The 20,422-nt window shown below is 36.1% G+C and overlaps 1 protein-coding gene across 5 annotated transcripts in view; it reads right to left on the bottom strand.

Annotated features, from left to right (window-relative positions):
• The window catches only part of EYA1 (EYA transcriptional coactivator and phosphatase 1), a 138,570-nt gene that overhangs the window by 111,602 nt on the left and 6,546 nt on the right, over positions 1-20,422 (bottom strand). For all 5 annotated transcript variants that reach the window (XM_089661048.1, XM_089661047.1, XM_089661050.1 and 2 more), the window contains exons 2-3: positions 19,346-19,473; positions 938-1,015 (exon numbers count right to left, since the gene is read on the bottom strand). In XM_089661048.1, coding sequence (XP_089517174.1) covers positions 938-1,015; positions 19,346-19,469 — 202 coding nt within the window. In that variant the 5' untranslated portion in view covers positions 19,470-19,473. The remainder of the gene's footprint in view (positions 1-937; positions 1,016-19,345; positions 19,474-20,422) is intronic.

Genomic DNA, 20,422 nt, shown 5'->3' with positions numbered 1-20,422 from the left:
CACTTGCAACCAATTAAAAAGAAAGTCAACATACTATACTAATATACCAGGATTTACAGTATCTCAAGACCCATATAGGTACTTTTAAGCTGTCCCAATTCAGGGTCATGGAAAATTTGCATATACCCAAACATTTGCTATCCAAGAAAAAATATCTAGAGCCTTCTAGGCTCACAGGACTACTTACATACTACAATAACAACCTGAGTTCCCAATCATCCTTGTCATCATCATCATCATTAAGGTCATCATCATTGTTATCAGCATCAAAATGATTATCAATAATACCACAATAAAATAGTTTCACTTCTTTTGAACAAACTATGGACTAGTTGTCAGTATTACTCCTAGCAACCAATCAAACATTTTCTAGCACAGATATAAATCTTTTTGGTGGTTTCTTAACTCCTCTGAATGAACTGATACAAGCTCAGAAAACAATACGAAATAAAATCTTTGGACATAGTGGATCTACATGTAAGGGTATCATAAATGTATTATTCATTTTAAATAATTGGTGCATCATGTCTAAAACTGTAAATAGCTTTTAGCATTGGCAACAAATAGTATATGATGTGGAACACAGGGTTACATTGCAGTGAAGTCAACTATTCTATATATTAAAATTCTGCACTGAAATAAACGCAATTAAAAAACACACTGTTCAGGCATTTATAGTTTATGTTAAAGACCCACATTTCTTAACTCCAGTAACTTATTTTTTCACAATATAGCTCAGAGCTAATACAAGTAAGGACATTTAGACACACAATGGAAAATGCAGGATATGGTGTCGTTTTGAGCTCATGATTCAGTTAGACAGAACGGAATAAACCATGAAGTAACATTTCTACAGAGCAAAATAAATAGCTGTCATTATATGCTATGCACCAGTACAAGAAGAAACATCAGCACTTTGTCATAATGTCTCTCTTACCTGATCCGGAGTAGTTGTCTAAAGATCCTTCAGCAGTTGTTGCAGCAATGTCACTGCCGCTCATTGGCTCTGTTTTAACTGAAAACACAGCAAAAGTTACACAAATGCCATATCCTTTCACGGAAATGAGTAATGTATGTTTGGTGCAGATACACAGATTCATAGATGTTTTATACAGACACACACACACACATATATAAAATATACATAAACAAGCTACCATCTTGTGAATGGATAAAAGTATACACATTACAACCTAATTAGCTGCATGCTTGCTTTCCTGTATTTTTGGTTTCTATTTCAAATGACTGCACACAAGAAGCCAATGACCTGACAATCCTTTCCAGAGAATACTGCAACTATGCAAAAGTAAAAAAGGAAAAAAAAAGTTCATCCACTTTTTAAAGTGTATTTTTGGACTGGAACACAAATGTTATATATTGCAGCTTACCACTCCTTAGATGTGATGACTGCATTACTTTCCTTAATTCTGGATTTTTCCCTTGGCAAATAGCCCATTTTCTGTCCCTTCTTGCCTACACTCATTTCTCAGCTGTATCTATGGAGGGAGTCGTTGCTGTCACACAGCCTGGACTTCAAACCTGTCTGCTTTTCTACTTTTCCCCTATATGGTAAATTGATGGGGCTAGTAGTTTATGTAAGGAAGACAAGGATATTTCTGCTTTTTTCAGCTCACAGGGGGGTGACAAGGACCCTGCATTCCTGGCAAGATCAACAGGTATTTGGGTTTTGACACACTTTAATCTTGATTTTATATACAGTACAACAGCTCCTATGTGGTACTGCAGTTTCTTGTCTTATGACTCTATGCAACATTCCTCTCAACCTCCTAAATCACACTGGTCTATATTTTAATGAGGTTAGTATTTAGAAAGAAAAGGAAAAGATAGGGAAGAGCAAACAGCAACAGTCATTAAGAAAGAAAATATGCTGTAATGACTAAATGCAAAAATGTATATTTGCCTGAAGTATATCTTACATACAAATCCTAATTAACTATTTGATTTCTAACTAAGGTGTCCATTTATGGACCAGCGGTAATAGATCGCTGATCAGTTCTCCGGCATTCTCGGAGAACACAGTTCTGTGAATGCAGTTTATGAAGCAGTTCTCCGAACGAAGGGAGAACGGTCTCCAAACGTTGGAGAACGGTCTACAAACTCTGGAAACGGCTCATTTTGCTATAATCTCGCGAGATTACAGTAAAAGATCAGTTTACTAAGCAGAGGTAAATTATCTCTGCTTAGTTTTCGGTCCCTCTGATTCTCCAGCTCTGGGCTGGAGAATCTGGAGGGAGAACACAGATCTCCAGAGAAGGGCTGACATGATCTCCTGAGTGTCATAAACTGTGAATGACCAGAGAATAGCTGAGATCCGTTGAATCGCAGCTATTCTCTGTGTCATAAAAGGACACCTAAAAGCCATCCTGATACTTGCAGATTTAGATCACCATATTACATGATGGAAAATTAGACAATGATGAAATAACACACTTGATGCTGCATATGGTGATGTCAAAGAACACCCAAACCCAAGAGTATGTAAAAAAATAAATTCATTAATGACAGTGCTCTTCTAAATCACAGCTGAACTGAATATATTTCTCTCACCCATCACTCTTAGCACAGATAATCAGCTTTGTATGGGACAGAATTACAAATTAGGTGTGTTTTGCCTACAGCAGAACAACAGAAAATGAACTACTGGATTATAATTTAGTGTTATAGTAAACACATGTTTTGGTTTCAGTACCTGATTAAATAAAACGAATTATTAAATAGAAAAAATATAATTCTAAATATGATTGCAATATCTAGACTAAAGTACGGTAGTACTTGTTAACCTGCTGCATGCAATGTAACTCAAATGTGTGATTTTAAAATAATGTATGTTTCCAAACTGAACAAAAGCATAACCACTTGTCATATGTACACAATTTATTAGTAATGTACTATGTCTTTAATCCTTGGAAAACAGAACATCACCATGACTTCAAGGGATTTATTTACTAAAACTGGCGCATGCAATATCTGGTACAACTCTACACAGAATCCAGTCAGCTTCCAGGTTTTATTGTCAAAACTTAATTGAACGAGCTAAAGTTAGAATCTGATTGGCCACCATTCACAGCTAGTAAATCTACCCCAAAGTGTATCCAAAGCCAACAACAAAAATGGCATACATTGCAGCTGGCCAGTGTTGTGGCTGCATTTGTTTTCTTTTTTCTTTATTTCCTTCTCTATTTTCACCTGGTGATCCTGCCAATAACAAATTTCCTGTTCTAAGAAACCACTGCTCACTCAACATACTGTATCCATGGAGGAGCAAAATTTAAACTAGAACAGTTTGAAGTGTGGTAGGACTACAAAATATCTTCCCATCTCATCTAGGTGGTGTTATTCTGCAGTCCCTTGAGTACAATTGGAACAATGCAAAATTGATAAGAGCCATAACAAGCATAGATCACAGGAAATCACCGGACCACTAGAATTTTGTGCCAGAATCAGCATTGGATAGATATAACAAACTTTCAATGCATATATTTAACACAGACTGAAAGAAGGGTTCATTGTTAGGGTTGACATCTATTTTAAGGTATGGTTTTTAGCAAGCATGCCTTTATAGTACTGGTATGATACTACAGTCTAATCTAACTTTTTATTTCAAACGACAGAAATATTATATTTAAGGAAATATATTTTAAACTAAAGATTTTGATTGGCAAACACAAAAAAGAAAGGTACACAGGAGCACTGGAAAAACTCCTTGTGTGTAATGTTTGCATTTATTTTATTCAACCTCTCTGGGTCATGATTCAAGATGTAAAGCAGAGCCTCATGACATCTTTGCATTATTGATAACACCTGCAGTAGTAAACACTTCCAGCTATTAAACCCATAATGATGAGGCTTTAATGTGTTCTACTAAGATGGAAAAAAGTGTAATAAGTATTTCTGAAATAATTCTAAAAATGATTCCTTGAACAGTTTCTATACACAAATGTTAGTAATAACTCAAAATTGCTTTGGCAATGTTAAAATATATTTCTTCCTGCCAATAAAGGTTATTTGAATTTAAAAAGAAAGTGAGTTTGAAAGAGATAAGAGAAGAGAGAGCGAGAGAGAAAAAAAGAACACCATTTAGTACAATGACCATAACACCCAGAAATAGATTAGAGCAGAAAGGGGCCCTAGGCAAAGGAGCAGCTTTGCTCCTCGTATCCATTCATAAAGATTGCAATACAGAAGCCACGTCTTTTTCATTGTATGCACATAGCCTGCCTGCCTGCCTGCCCTATTAGATACCAGCTGTTTACAAATGTATCCTCCCTTGTGAAGTGACAGACAGATTTAAAGCTATATTATAAATAAAACTAAAATCACCACATCCCCTCTCATTCAACATTGAGAGCTATGGCCAACTGTATGATCCCACTGGTTTACTGCAGGAATATAAAGGTTGTAGGTGAGTCTCCTGTACATGTACCAGTCCATAGACTCCTGCCTATGTTGCCTCTGATGGCACCCTGGGTTGTCTAGGACCATGAACCAAAGTCAGAGGAATTCATCAGTAAAGCCCACAAGAGACCTAAGAAGCCACTGGTTTTCTTAAGCCAGCCAGCAGAACTGTCTGAGATTTGATACTTCTATTGGCAGGCTGATTTTACCCAAGTTGATCCATCAACTGACTCTGGTTCAACCAACATATTGGATTTTTGGCATGCGATTATTGCCGGCTATATCTGCTTGATACTATTACCAGAACTGTATTCTTCTGGCAAGAACGGCTACTCGAGCCCCTGGGGGAGAACATAATAGCTGCGTGGGATGGATTCCCCTATCAACACACGGTGTGTTGATGAGGGAACCAAGTAATTTTCTTTCCTGCAACCCATGGTTGTAGGAAAGAAAATTGCTTAATCTTTGGCCTGCCTTAGCCCTCCAGATACCACCTATAAATACAGTATGTATTTGATGTAGACCCAGACGTATGGCAGAATTTGCAATGAAGCAGCAAAGAATGATGATGCAGTGCAGTATGCAATAACAGCTACCACACAGATTTGAGACTGTTGTTGTCTGGTAGTGTCTGGATGCTAGGACACCACTATTTGCTCATTATCACTATGCCACAGTTATAAATTATATCATTCTTCTGTATATAGTCATAATAGATAACTGATTTGTCGTCTGTTTTAGAAAAACAATCAAATGATTTCCTGTAGGTCTAAAAACACCATGGATTTGTAGGTACAAGTGATGTCATTAGTATGACTTGTATTTCAGTGATGTCATTTCCTACTAAATGACTACTCCTGGACAGCTAAGCAAGCGTATTGCCAGTAATTACACAAAGATTAAAAAAAAAAGTGACAGTAAATTCTGCTTTAAAAAAATTATACTCAAATATATATTCATAACTCAAAAAGTACCTTCTGTTGCTCACAGCCTCCTCCAATTCCACAAATTCATTGTCTTTGCTACTTGATCTGACTTCCTATTAGAGGATGGCTACGTTCCTTCTTCATTGCATGTAGGAACAAAGCCACCTCTCCTGCTCACTCCTGAAATAGACTAGGGACTATGGACTATGGAATTTGTAGTGTGCATGGAGCACTGCACAAATCAAAACTAATATTTACTGCTTATTCCAAATAAACGAAAGTGAGAGGGAAAAGAAGTTCAGGAACTCACAAAGGATGTTACAAGGAAGCAGAAAAACACAATAAGAAACAACTATAAGAAAGGCCATTAAGTAGTGGATGTGTATGGATTATATTTGAAGAAAAAGGATATTATTTAGTGCTACTTTAATGTAAAGTGAATGTTCTATTTTCACATGTACAATAAATGGTCATGTGAGAGCTATAGCTACGGCTTATGTTAGTGCTACTCAAGGTAAAACTACACATCTAACTTGTTCAGTGCTTTCCTTAAGCACAACAGATGGGTATCAATAACTTGCAAATACCATAATAGGGCTCATTTGTGTCTAAGAATATTTTCCTTGTCTTGTTGTTGACATTAACCAACAAGATTATCATATTCTTTTCCTATAATAAAGGAATGTGAAAGGTAAAATCTGAGTGAACGCCAGGAATCATACAGATAGCATTTTAAACGCTAGGTCAATTTGATTAGTGAGATATTGATGTTTGCAACTTAAAATAAAATACACAGTTTTACCTCTGTGTATTATTATTATTATTATACAGGATTTATATAGCGCCAACAGTTTGCTCAGCGCTTTACAATATAACGGGAGACAATACAGCAACAATACAGTTCAATACAAGAGGGAAAGGAGGGCCCTGCTCCTTGGAGCTTACAATCTACTATGATAAGAAATTAGCCACATGTCGTTGATTTACAAAGTGTAAACTCTGCCCAATAACTAAAATGACTTAACTTGATTTCTCTAATGTAGGTGGATAAAACAGGACTAAAATGTATAGGTTGCCACTTTTCCTTCCAAACATTTTGTAAAATGACAGTTTTTGTCGAGAGAACGAAAAGCTGCCATAGCCCTTCAAGCATCATACACAATAACTTTCTCAACAATGTACACAGTATTAATAAAGTGGGCAGTGCTATGTGTTACTCTTTGTTAGCGCCACAGAACCACTATGCCAGAAATACAAGTTTATACAGGATACAAAAGCAATATACATTGACAGAAGTGTGTGCCTTAGACACAATATTCTTCAACACAAATGAGCCCTATTATGGTATTTGCAAGTTATTGACACCCATCTATTGTGCTTTTATTATATATGTGTATGAGAACAATTACAGCACATACATTCTAAAAAAAAAAAATCTGCTCGATGGCCATTGCTTGCCAGGAAAGTCTGAATGTGAACTACCAAAAGTAACCAACCTGAGTATTTACTTTGATTTCAAAGTTGGACAGATTTACAATGCTACTTGAAAAGATCTGTATACTCCTACTCAAACTGTGTTCCTATGGGCCAATATGCAAGTTTTCTCATTGCCTTGCCCAAAACAATTTAAAATATGAGAACGTTTACCACACATAAACTCTCAACAAAAGATTTTCCACAATGGCCATTGCGTACCAAGAAAGTCTGGGTAAGAATATAGATGAGTTACCAAAAGTAACTAACCCAATTCTCTGCTTTGATTTCAAAGTTGGAAAGATTTGACAATGGAAATTGAAAAGATCTGTATGCTCCTACTCAAACTCTGTTCACATGGGATCAGATGCAAGTTTTCTCCTTGTCTTGCACAAACAATTTTAAATATTGCACATAAATTCTAAAAACCATGGCTACTACTACTTGCCTGGAGTTTGCATGTTTTTTCTGTGCTTGTATGGGTTCCCTCCTGTCTCTCCAGGTTTACTCCCACCCTCCAAAGGCATGCTGGTAGGTTAATTGGCTCCTGTTGAAACTGGCCCTAGTATATGTATGTATGAATGTGAGTTAGGAACCTTAGATTGTAAGCTCCTTGAAGGCAGGAACTGATGTGAATGCATAGTAGATATATGTAAACCACTGCATAAATTGAAGACACTATATAAGTACCTGTAATAAATAAATAAATAATAAACAAGGTTTTGCTCAATGGCCACTGCTTACCATGTAATTTTGAATGAGAATATCTAAGAGTTACCAAAAGTACCGAACCTGATTCTCTGCTTTGATTGCAAAGTTGGGCAGATTTACAATGGTACTTGAAAAGATCTGTATACACCTACTCAAACTATGGGACCATATGCAAGTTTTCTCATTGTCTTACCCAAAAATCGTACTGCACAGGGTTGTTATCCTTTCCATTGCACAGAAAAGAATTTGGCTGCTGATCAACCAGATTTTCCAACTTGTCCAAAGATTTCTTTTCAATAATTAGGCTTAAATTGGTTGCATTTTTTGCAAACATCAAACTATGCATGGCCAAACTGACCTCACAATTATGACAGCTGAAATCAGATTAGTTGAACAGAGTGATACAGTAGACAATCAAATCTGCAAGATTCTTTTCAACTAAAAATGGACAACTGTCTCCTCCTTCCCATGCAGTGAACTCACACTTACATATTCTGAAATAACAAGCCCAATACAGTGAATCTGAGAAACATGAAGCAAGATTACAGTTTTTTCAGAGCATGTTGATATAACGCTTAAATCTCTATTTCATTTTTTTATGTAAGCCACCATTGGTCAGTAAACAACTGTAGAAAATAATCAATATAGAGCCATCTTTTAAATATCCCACTCTGCAGTAGAAAGCCTAATAAAGTCATAAAGCATCTACTCTTCTTTGTGTCTAGACACTAGAAACATACATTAAATGGTCATACTCAGAGTGAATTTTGTACTGTGCCATATAATTCCTCCAAACTCTGACAGAACCATTGAATATAAGCCATTTGATCTAATTAGTGCATGATGGATGGCATGTACAGGCACCCCTTTTCTGGTGATAGTTGTCCTTTAACATGAGAAGCCCAGTTGCAGAGATTTTCCAGTGTACTATACACTCTATAGTTATAAAAAAAAAAAACTATTACCTATGACATCACAAATGAAAATCTAAAATTATATAGTCAGTTTAAAGTTTGGTTACCTAAAGAAACTGTTTTTTTCCCACAATCCAAAAAATGATTGGTAACTCAATTTTCTTCCCCCAAAATAACCCTAGTGTAAGACCATTAGCCTGTGATGGATATATTAGATTGTAGGCTCATTTTAAGTTAGGGACTGATGAGAATGATTCTATGTTCTTGGTAAAGCCTTGCAAGATCAGTGTCAATTTTATAGAAATCAATAAGAAAACTTTTAGGATTCATGCACACTGGTTTATTGTAAACGCTGTTTCTCCTGACAGGAAAGATCAGCATGTAGGCACAATTAGATGTGTTCAGGCGCATTTGGATGTTTATTTCATTGGCCAGAATTTTAAGTTTCTCTGGCCACTGAAATGAATAAACATTGAAGTACTAAATGTGCCTAGTGCTTAGGCATGTCTAGATGCATTTAGGCATGTTTAGCGATTTTTAATCCCTAAAAGCTCCTCTTCTGAATGTGATTATTTTGCATTTAAGAGAGGAGTTTTGACTGACTCTAAATGCTTCTGTTCACAAACTCCTCTAAAAGCTTATGTGTACATGGACACATAGGGGGTTATTTACTAAAACCAAAGCGTGCAAAATCTGGTTCAGCTCTGCATAAAAGCCAATCAGCTTCCAGGATTTAATGCCAAAGCTTAATTGAACAAGCTGAAGTAAATCTGGCCATATATTACACAATTTTCTTGTTCATTTTCCCTTAGATTTTCCCTGTATTGTAAGGGCCTGCTTAATTGTATATAAATTGAAAGTGTTTAGTATATGGTTTTGGTACATTCAAAGGAAAATTGTAAAATGTATGGCCAGCCTTAGAAGCCGATTGGCTACCATGCACAGCTGCACCAGATTCTAAGTGCACCAGTTTTAGTAAATCTCCCCCATAGGCTTTTATTTAGGGGAGTTAAGAGGTTTAGGCAAAAAACACCAAAAGCCCTAAAAACTTCAGTTTAGGAGTAGCAGTGTGCATGAACCCTTAAAGTGTACTCATATTTAATGGTATAGATTGATAGATTCCAGGCTGTCTTTACCTGGCATGTACATCTTTTTATAATTCATTACTTACAATACTTTAGGTTGCAGGTTTACCCAAAAGTGATAAATGCAGTTTCGACTTTGCTGCAAGTCAAAAATTGCTTTCAGTATCTTTTCTGGCACCACTGAACTGCAATATTGCAACTTTGCCTTCTCCCATCCCTGTGCCTGTCACCCCTCTAGTGCAATTCCCCATGACGAGGCTGGCTTAGCGAACAAACGCTTGTCATGCAAATGTCATAGAGACGTCATGCTGACTGACGGCACACTCCAACCACTGATACCCCAACAATGGCAATGGTAACTTCCATATTTCTCTCAGCACATGTTTACTTTAACCCCCCAAATAAAAGATCTGGCGTGCAAAGCAAAGGGGTAGAAAAAGTTATTCAAATATATATATATATATTTATATTTAATTCTTACAAATTATCACTGGGTATGACACATAGTAGTCTGCAGCCCACGCAGGAGGATAATTCCTAGAACACATGCTATTAGAAGTCTTGACATTCTTTATCACGTGCAGACACATATCTCAAAGGCCTCTCTGATTACAGTTGTGTCATACAAAATAGCTTAATATTATTATTCTTGTATATAAAAATGACACAAAGCTACATCAGTCTGTGTACCAGCACTTAGCAACCAGCCTGCAGTGCTCAGAGTCATCCTGTCCCCTTAGGGCCAAAGGTAAACAGAAAAACCCGTCGGGCATCATTTCAGACATATCTTCCTTAAATACTACTTTCTGTGTAAATAATTAATTAATTGGACTTGGTGGCAGCTGGCAGTCCTACTGGTTTCTCTTGCTGCATGCACCAGACTAGAATGGCTGCCTTGAGAATATTTCTATATAAAGAGTGCAAAACCTCAAAAGTATAACACAAATCAAACTGTCAGATAGGAGAGAAAAAAATAAATGGTTGGAAAAAAAAGTAAACAGGTTTAAACATACCTATGCAAACTAAAGCTGGCCATGTCTAGCTTTTTTTTTTTTTTTTGCTACCAGTGCAAATAGCTAATGAAACCCGAGCAGCATAAAAGATTAACAAATTAGCAGGCGTGAGTTTCTGTGCTCAACATAAACCTTCTGCGTTAGCCATAAACATTTTCCAGAATGACGGAGAATCTCTGCAAACAATTATGAATCATCTTGGTGCGCGCAATCCTTTCACTTTTAATGAATCAAAAATAAAAATATTGGCAAGTTTAAAGAAGATGCCATAGTAGGAAAGGCTGCCTGACAACCTCAGAAGTCTTATATGTACTGTAATTTCTCTCCCAAGGTTGTTATGAGATCCTATTTTCTATGGGCAAGTTAAATATGATGCTTCTGACCATTCTTGACTGGTTGTATGATGGCTTTTTTGGTCAATACTGTGGCCTTGCACTGCTGGTACCATAAGATCAATTCCCAAAATGAGCACTATCTGGGATTGATCAAAACAATCTATTGTAGTAAAATTTTACAGAACATGTCAGCGCTATATATATATATATATATATATATATATATATATATATACAGGGGCGGACTGACAACTCATGGGGTGCCTGTGTCCTTGCCCAAACTCAAAAAAGCCTATGAAAAAGGTACCAGGGGCATCTCATGGGGCCCCCTACTGACCCCTGGCCCTTGGGCAGTGCCCGAGTTTCCAAATGGTCAGTCCACTCCTGTGTATATATATATATATATATATATAATATATATATATGAAACAATACATTTTTTTTACAAGGCCACAGAAAAAATATTTTTCACTCTTGACATGCACATTAAATAGTCATTGGGAAATCCAAACATCATGAAAGTGTTCTGGACCACTATTTGGAGATAAATGTACACATATGTGCTCATTTTACACAAATGTGCATGTTCATTTTACATAAATGCACAGGCTCATTCTGCACCTTTATGCACTGAACAGACACTCCAGGTACCAGTATTATCTCAGTGAGTCATTTGGTAGAAAAATCAATTTTGTAAAATGGATTCTTCTCCTAGGACTGGACATCCCCAGGTACCTAAAGGTCTAACTGACTGCCAGAGTTATAGGATTGTTTTCCAACCTGACCATAATCTGCTGGGCTGGTTTATGAACATACTATGTCTATGCATCCTTATTCCATATACAGTATCATCTAAGCAAGACAAAATAGTTCCAAAGACTTTTCTGTTTCTCAACAATTAAACTTAGGTGTGGTGGCTGCATTAGTTACTTTTTCCAGGATTTTCTTAACTTTAATTTTACCTGGTGATCCTCTCAGTACCCACTTCGTCTCCTAGGGTGACAACGCTCACTGTATCAACCTAAGACAGGAATGCGATTGTTGGGAGGTTTCAAAAGTTTATAGAGTGAGGTGGAAACAATGCTAAGTGATATGATCATGGAGCCCTATAGCAAAATTGGTATGGAGATCTACCTGTTTTCATTGATCTTAACATACTCTATTTTTAAAGTATTTCTAAAATAAGGAAAAGTAGTAGGAGTGGTCAGTTATGTCAGTACATTACTAGGGACCAGCGAACTGCTCTATTCTCCAGCTGGCTAATCAGAAAAGTTAGAGTTGGATGGGGTTATCCTCCCCTCTGTGTCATTGTATTCTGACAGCTGGACTCCTCCACCATCAGAATACATTGATCAGCACTGCAGCCAATTGGCTGCAGTGCTGATCGATGCAAAATTTTCCAAAAAGCCCACTTGAAAGCAGTCAATCCTTAGATCAACTGCCATTGAACTGGAACAGCCATTGATGGATTGAAATTAGGCCAATCCCTGCTGAACCAGCTGAATTTTGATTTGTCTGTGGCCAGCTTTAGTGTTAATTCTAAGCCATTCCACTAACCCAACACAGTACACAGCACAGTAGTCAATAAAAATTGTTATAGCAGCAATAATGATGACCATCACAATATTTTATATTATGAGATAATTATCAGTACTCTTATGCACAATTACTCAATAACCATAATATAAATTTTTTTTTTAAACTGTGGGGGGTTTGCAGTACTAAAAACAGCTGTCAGTTCTTATCTGAGGAAGACTGCATTAAACATACAGGGTTAATTTTGGTCCTGGCCAGAATGTCCAGAAGTACTGGGGGCCATAAATCTATACTGCTTAAGGCAGCCATATACGGTTCAAATCTAGGTCGGTTCAGCAGGGACCCTCCGAGATTCGAACCATGTAGGGGCAGGCTGAATGATTGATTGATCGGATTTTATATGCGATATTATTGCTAGCAGCTATTATAGCTGCTAGCAGTAATCACCGTCTTGTCTTGGCGGGGACGGCTTAAACCCCCCCCCGGAGAACACAATGGCTCCAGGGAGGGAGTCAGTGTTGATGGGGGAATATAATGATCGATATGAATTATCTTCACATGCACACAGATTTTCTAAGTTTAAATTGCCTCAACAGCCTTCCCCCCAAAGGGCCCCTTTTCATTCCTTGGTCCTATAGAAGCCAGGTAAGCTATGGCTATTGTCAGGCCATTGACAGTCTGCAGAGGAACATAGTACATAGGAAGTTATCAGCTCACTGGATTTGTGCTGGATAACAGAAAATATTTTACTTTTCAAACTGATATAACAAAATGCCTTAAATAGCACTACAGACCAAAAGGGAGCTAATAAGAGAAGTTTATCATTGGGGTTTACATATACTTTAAATGTTTTGTATTGGTGACCTAGAAAACACAATTTATAAATAGTTCATATGTGAACTAATTCACAAATGGTATATTTTGATTATGTTGCCAGTTAAAATCTTTAAGGAAAGTACCTGTCAAGAAAGTAGAAAATGTAATTTACTGCATTGAAGGTGAAAGGCCAGGATAAAATCAGTTCTAGCAAAGGAGCAGTTAACTGTAAAAAATAAGCAATACAATAAAAATTCAACTTTGACTGAACTGTGGTGCTTTTCTATCTCTACTTGAAACAATGAAGAACAGTTATTTGCTGGCAAGGACTCCCAGTGCTAGCAGAGTACAGCATGACTAAGATACAATCTAAAGTAGTGGAATTTTTATATGAAGGCTCTATATAAAAACTGGCTGTAAGAATCAAACATTTTACAATGGAGGTCATTTCACTTGAATGGCTGATTTACATCTATTTACATGAGATCATTTATGTGGTATAATAAATGTAAGATGAGACATTTTCTCCATGTCCCAGTCATTTGGAGATGTCACAGTAACCTCATGCTCATTAAAAATTGGCTTTATAAGGCTAGATCAGTTCAAGGAAAAAAAATGATTTTAAAGTTAAATCATTCCCCATCATTTACTGTTGGAATTTTAAATGGTAAACTGTTGAATAATTGATCTCTGCACGTTTATTTTACTTTCATTGTTATATTATTATAAAATATACCATTAAATATTTTTTTTTTAAATACATTAAAATACTCCAGGGTGTTCATGATACATGGTAAAATTGGCCAAAGACATAAAAAGGTATTCAGAATGTGCGTGTATGATGTCTAAGCAGATTCTCTGCCACTATGCTGTTCTTAACGGAACAATAATGGTTGGATGGGAAAATCAAACCCAGACACTCAAAAGGATTAGCTGAAGGTGGTCAAAGAGTTAATGTTCACCACCTGATCTAAAAAAATCATGGCAGCAGTAGGTAAGTGTACATAGTCTTCATAGCTTCTATCCATAGCCCTAAACATGCATCACAATAAGATTTAGTAAAGGTTTCACAGACCATTCTACCTCCAAATTTACTTTATTAAGCAGTAATGTGCTGACTCAGTGAAAGGTGTCAGTTTTAGGGCCTCTCCGAAAGGCCTATTAAATAAACAACCCAACCTCAAAAACAATCCAAAATACAGCATACTGTATAAATAACCCAGCACTATAGCCCTGTGGGGAGATCCCACAAAATTTCCTCTCGCTGTATCTGCATTGGTTTAATTGTAATGTTCCTGTTTCATCTTAAAAACATAAACATAATGGTAACTTAACTGGCTTACACTCAAAATGGCCTTGTGCATGTTTCTGTGTACATGACTATGCCTGAAGCACTGGGACCGAGATTAATATGAATAATTCCTTGTCCTATGAAAAGTTGAAATTACTTATAAATAGTTAAAAAAAATACCTCTTAGATTGTAAGCTCCAAGGAGCAGGGCCCTCCTAACCCTCTTGTATTGAACTGTATTGTTGCTGTATTGTCTCCCATTATATTGTAAAGCACTGAGCAAACTGTTGGTGCTATATAGATCCTGTATAATAATAATACACAGCAGCCCAACAGACAGAGCCACAACAGACATTGCTAACACAGCTTCTAAACTACATCTTTTTAGCTTTGGACACCCAATCAAGCTGGAAGGAGTGGAATGCAAATACTGATATGGGAATTGAAGTGGACACAAACAGTTTGGCCATCCAACACATCAAAGATTTGTACTTTTGTGGGACAGAAAAAAAAATAGAGGAAAACAACCTTAGTAGCTAACTGTACTGGAAATCATAGCAAGTTTTCAAGTCACAAGGCCCCTTTGTCTGCCTAGTTACCTAGAACCCCTTGAAAGGAGTGCTTGGACAGAATTTAATTATAACTATACTCACTGAATGTGTCATTGCCTGGACTAATATGACAATACAATACAAACTTTTCTATAGCTGTGACTATGCTGAAAAATGTTCTCTAGTGTTCAGGCATAGAGCAGTGTTGAGAGTCTTAACTCTATGGTGGCTTTTTGCTATGAAGGTTACATAGAAAAACCTTTAATCCACTCTATGAAACCCACATGAATATTAAAATAAAAGTGATTTTCTACATTCTACACTGTGCAGTTTCCTCACATGTGACATATTTGTCAGACATGGATGATTCCATCATAGAGGAAATATTATTAATGGTGTGAGTCTGCTCAGGTTTTGTGGACTTTGTAGACTGTCTTCTAGAGTTTCACTCAAAGTAATTAGGAATTGAAGTATTGTCAGAAAATAAACATTAACTAAATTTTCCCCATACCGTTCTACAAGATTTCAAATAGTGAACTATCCACTGAGTGAAATAAAACTTTTAGATTAATGTAAAACCTAAAAGAATTCAACATGCTGTGTAAAGCATGCACTTTGGTAGAGCCTTTTTGACAGAAATCGTTTTAGTCAATTTCTGATGTAAATTTCTGTTCTTATATGGCCTCCAATATCATTTTTCCAGTGGTAAGGCTTTCCATAAAATAGTATCAATTACTATGAAATTCCTATACAGAGGTGACTGTAATAACAGTGGCATATTCAAGGGATGGTCCCTGCTTGTACAAGAGGCACAACTGCATGTGAAAAACATCTGATGTCACATGTCATTATGGCTGACTATTTGCCTGAAGTAAATTTATAGTGAGAATCTAATACATGGAAATCAAGAAAACCTGAGACAACTCTATTCCTTTGCCCTTAAAAGCATGAAAAACAAACCAGAGTCTAAAGTCTAAAATCTAAAATGAATTTTTGTACATCTACATATGTCTGCACTCGAACATGTAGCTACTACTTTTTTCAATTCAATACTAAAAAGTGTGTTAAAATATGATAGGAATTTCAACATATAAATGACAATTCTAAGTGTATATGATTTAGTTTAATTGAGTAGCACAGACCTTTTTACTTATCTGAGCCCATTTACAATACATGTATAATGTATAATATTACTAAAAATACCATCTCAAGTATGTGAGGGCAGTGAGTAGTTGAAGATACTTATATATGTTATATATACGTTACCCTAACAACCACAACTTCCAGCTTCTAATGCTTTGTAAGAACTGTAATGAACAATATGTACCCAGCAGTATGGATAGTGAATGATTAAAGATCATAACCATTGTTAACATATTCAGATATCAGTGAAGTTCCTTAAAAACTGTTAGAAATATATTAGGGATACAGATGGCCATACAAAATAGATTTTCAAATGAGTGTTTGTACGAATATTCATACAAAGATTTATACAAACATTCTCATTAGTGCATTCAATTACTTAAATGTCACATGAAAGTACTTAAAAAGCACTTGTTTTTAACATTCAGTTTTTGAATGAATGGACTTTTCTAAATGAAAAGCATGTTTGCTGTTAGAAATTCATTCATTCAAGAAACATTTTCCATCTCGCTCCTTTTTTGTCTTTTTCTTGACATAGCGGTCAAAAACGTACACCGATTTGACAATAACCCCCAATAACTATGGGAAAATTGAACAAACATTCCTAAAAAAAACTATTTCCAATTAAAATTCTACTAGTGTATAACCAACTTTAGCATGAATATGATGTAAAAACAAAGTCAGTTTGTTTACAAATTAGCTAACAGCTGATTATGTAATCTAGTACAGCCTTTTTCAACCAGGGTACCCAGGCACGCTGGGGTGCCTTGAGGTTTCTTTAGGGGTGCCTTGGCAAAATGCCTAAAAATTGTCCAAAAATTGTGTGCAAGTAAGAGGTGGATCAAGCCTTTCTTTTAGTTACACAAAGCCATGGGTTTGCATTGTGCAGCATTATGACCTTCTAGCTGCTGGCATCCCAGCAACCAATAACATCATCAGTTGACAAGGAGAATGCTGGTCATCTGCACAGCATCCTTGTTTGACACTCCTGTGCCCCTCTCCGTCAGTGCTGTGGTCACATTAGCTGAGTGATGGAGAAAAACTAGGGGGAGAAGAGAAACATTGGAATACTAGTCAGTACTAGTGTGCAAAAGTGTATTTGATCTGGAAGAATAAATCAGCTCCAACGTAGGGTGTCCTACGTGTATGGATGTTGATGCATGAATGTAAAACTATTAGAATAGTTTTTTACATTTTGGAATGGGGTGCCTTGAGACTGTTCATAATTTTAAAGGGTGCCATGAAATTGTCCATAATTTTAAAGGGTGCCTTGACTGAAAAAAGGTTGAGAAACACTGATCTATTACATAAGAGGATAAGTAAATGTATGCACATTCAGTGGGTTTATATCGTATATTTCGTAAATGTATTTATGAACAATCTATATTATACAGAGACACAAACATATTACTCTGCCATTTACCAATCACCTGCTCTTTTACAGACTTTTTTTTTACATAATAACATGTATAGTTGTCTTTACCCTAAAGAAACACAGTGATCACACAGACAAGCAAATCTTTTTACAGGTGCCCTAGACACTGTGTGATTGATTTGCTAAAGGCAAATAGACTGTTCACTTTGCAGGGAAATTTTCCTATAGCTTAGTGAATCAGGTGAAGCTCTTCTGACTTCCTTCATCCCATCATGTGCAAGCAAAAATGCTGTTTTTGATTTCCTTTGTGTTTGGGTATTCTTTCCAAAGTGAATTTTACCCACATTCACTAAGTTAAAGGAAATGTCCCTTGCAAAGTGAAAAGACAATTTGCTTTTAGTAAATAATCTTCTGTGCATCCATGCCACTGTAGACTGGCAATATGCCAACTGCCAAAGGACTTGTTGCATCTGATATTCAGTGTTTGTGGGCCTACTAGAGTTAGTGTGAGCTTCAATACATCTTCTTACGGAGTAAAGTAGAGAAGTTTAGAGATGTGTATAAATATTCAGAATATTTCCCCAATAGTTTACTGATTTTGCAATTTACTGTTTTTTTTTCCACTGCTGCTGAATTGGCCCTAGCAATATTTGGTCACATGCACAAATGGGACTGACATACTTTATACGTTGAATATATAAACAGACAAAGAAGACAAAGAAATGGATATACTGGGCACAGTGGTTGTTAAATCACAGACTTTTGCTGTACTATGTATTAATGGCTTTAACCCAACCAATAATAAATACAAGATATCTTCACATAATTATCCATTTCATATTCACATGTAACATGGGAGATGGTTTACCTACTCTGAATATCTTGCAAAGAAACGTTCCACGTAAATTCCAGCAAATCTCTAAACTTGTCCAGCACCTCAGCTTGTCTACCACCAGGTTCAACAGAAGATCATCAAAGCATTCTGACAATACATTTGCTATGTGTTATTGTAGGATGAGTACAATGTGCAGTTACCTCTAATAAACTGAAAGACCAATGATTATGATGCAAATCAGAAGAATACAAATAAAAATAACTTTGTCTTTCTATTATCGTAGTCTGTTTGGTATGTACCTCGGATAAGCTTTTTAACCAGTTTAGGTAAATTGATTATAACTGCCTCTAAGAATAAATAAACTGATAATAAATAAATATAAACTTTTAGAAACAATACACAGAATGCATGTCTATGCTTTTTAGGCTAAACGCATCTATTCTAGTTCTTTCTCGTTATCATGAGTATATTGAGGAATTTAATCTAGCTTAGACCCCAGACTATTATAAAATAATTAAGGCTAAGCATTTTGATATGGTGTAATTGTGATAAAGTTAGCAAAATGTTCTTGGATACTTTTCTTAGGGTATATAGTTTGCGCTTTACACCATTGAAATACACAAACAACACCTAAACAAATATATATACATTTGTTTTATTATTGGTATGTTAATTTCAAAAATTTCTTAGTACTTTTTACAATTTAGTCAGTATATCCCTCAATAAAATGAATGCAGCTCCGTACAAATTTAGCCTACTCATTTTGAGCCCAATTTCATCAACATCCTAAAATACAGCATTATAGAATAATAACTGCCTTATAAATGACTTATCTATTTACACAACAGAGAGATCTGCTAAAGATGCCAGTGCGTACGTAATTAGATGGACAAAAAATCAAATCCAGCTGTTTCATGCCACTTACCTTCTGTGCCATTTGGTGTCATGGAATTGTTGTTTATGTGTGAGTTATCAAGACTTGTCCCACTGGGAGAATCACTACTGCCACTAAGTCGACTATGTGGACTAGCTAGATCCTGCATTTCCATAGACCTGAAACGAAGCCAGATTCAGCCATGAATACAATGGATAGCTATCATGCTCTGTCTCCCCCCTGTTCCACCACAGAAACAATCTATTAGAGCATTGCTGCACCATATGCTCCAGGCCCCAGAGCATAAGAAAACACAGCATGTCAATTGTCTCTCAACAGAATTTGAGTCTCTGCTAAGATTTGCTCCTATGGTTAATTCTGTAAATCCCGTGAATTATAACAGTACCATTAAGTTCTTTGTTTACTATTTTAGCTCAGCATTTATATTTAAGATGTATTCTACAATATTGTTTTAAGTCTTTTTCAGTTAAGATAAAATTAAAGACATGGTTTACTATACAAGAAGTAAGCTATCCCAAGTAAGCTGTATTTGTTTTACATGAAAAAAAAAAAAATATCAAATACAATTTTTTTTCCCCTAAGCAAACACGAGTATTCTGGGCTACATTGAAAATTACTCCCTTAGTAAATAACCACCTAATCATTAAGCATTTTATTCTGAATATATAACTTCATAAAACATTCTGTATTGAGTTGTATGTCTAATAAAAGCTTTTTTAATAGTCAGATGCCTCACTGATGAGATTTACGCGTGACCAATGCAACACAGTTCATTCAATATGGCATTGTATTAGCCCTGCCTGTGCTTTCTAATATAGATAATTATCTGCATTATCAGCCTATTAGTGCAAACAGCCTACTGTCATTGAATTAGCACTCAGCACTCACAAGCTGCCATGATTTATCATCCAATTGTGTTTTAAAGGGTCTGCAAACACTTGAAGCAATTGATGTAGCCTACAGCCCTGTGACAGCAAAAAGGGGTATTCATGATGCACGTGTTTACTCTGGCAAACTAGTTAATTGTTCCTGTGTTTCCGTTGAAACAAATGCAGCATTAAAACATTATTATGTTTGCTCAGTTGTTTGCTTTGTGGATTACATAAA

The sequence above is a fragment of the Staurois parvus genome, unplaced genomic scaffold (genome assembly GCF_062004578.1).
Source record: "Staurois parvus isolate SC_StPar_1 unplaced genomic scaffold, SC_StPar_1.0 ptg001302l, whole genome shotgun sequence".
NCBI classification, from domain to species: Eukaryota; Metazoa; Chordata; class Amphibia; order Anura; family Ranidae; genus Staurois; species Staurois parvus.
This window is presented reverse-complemented; position numbering and strand designations above follow the sequence as displayed.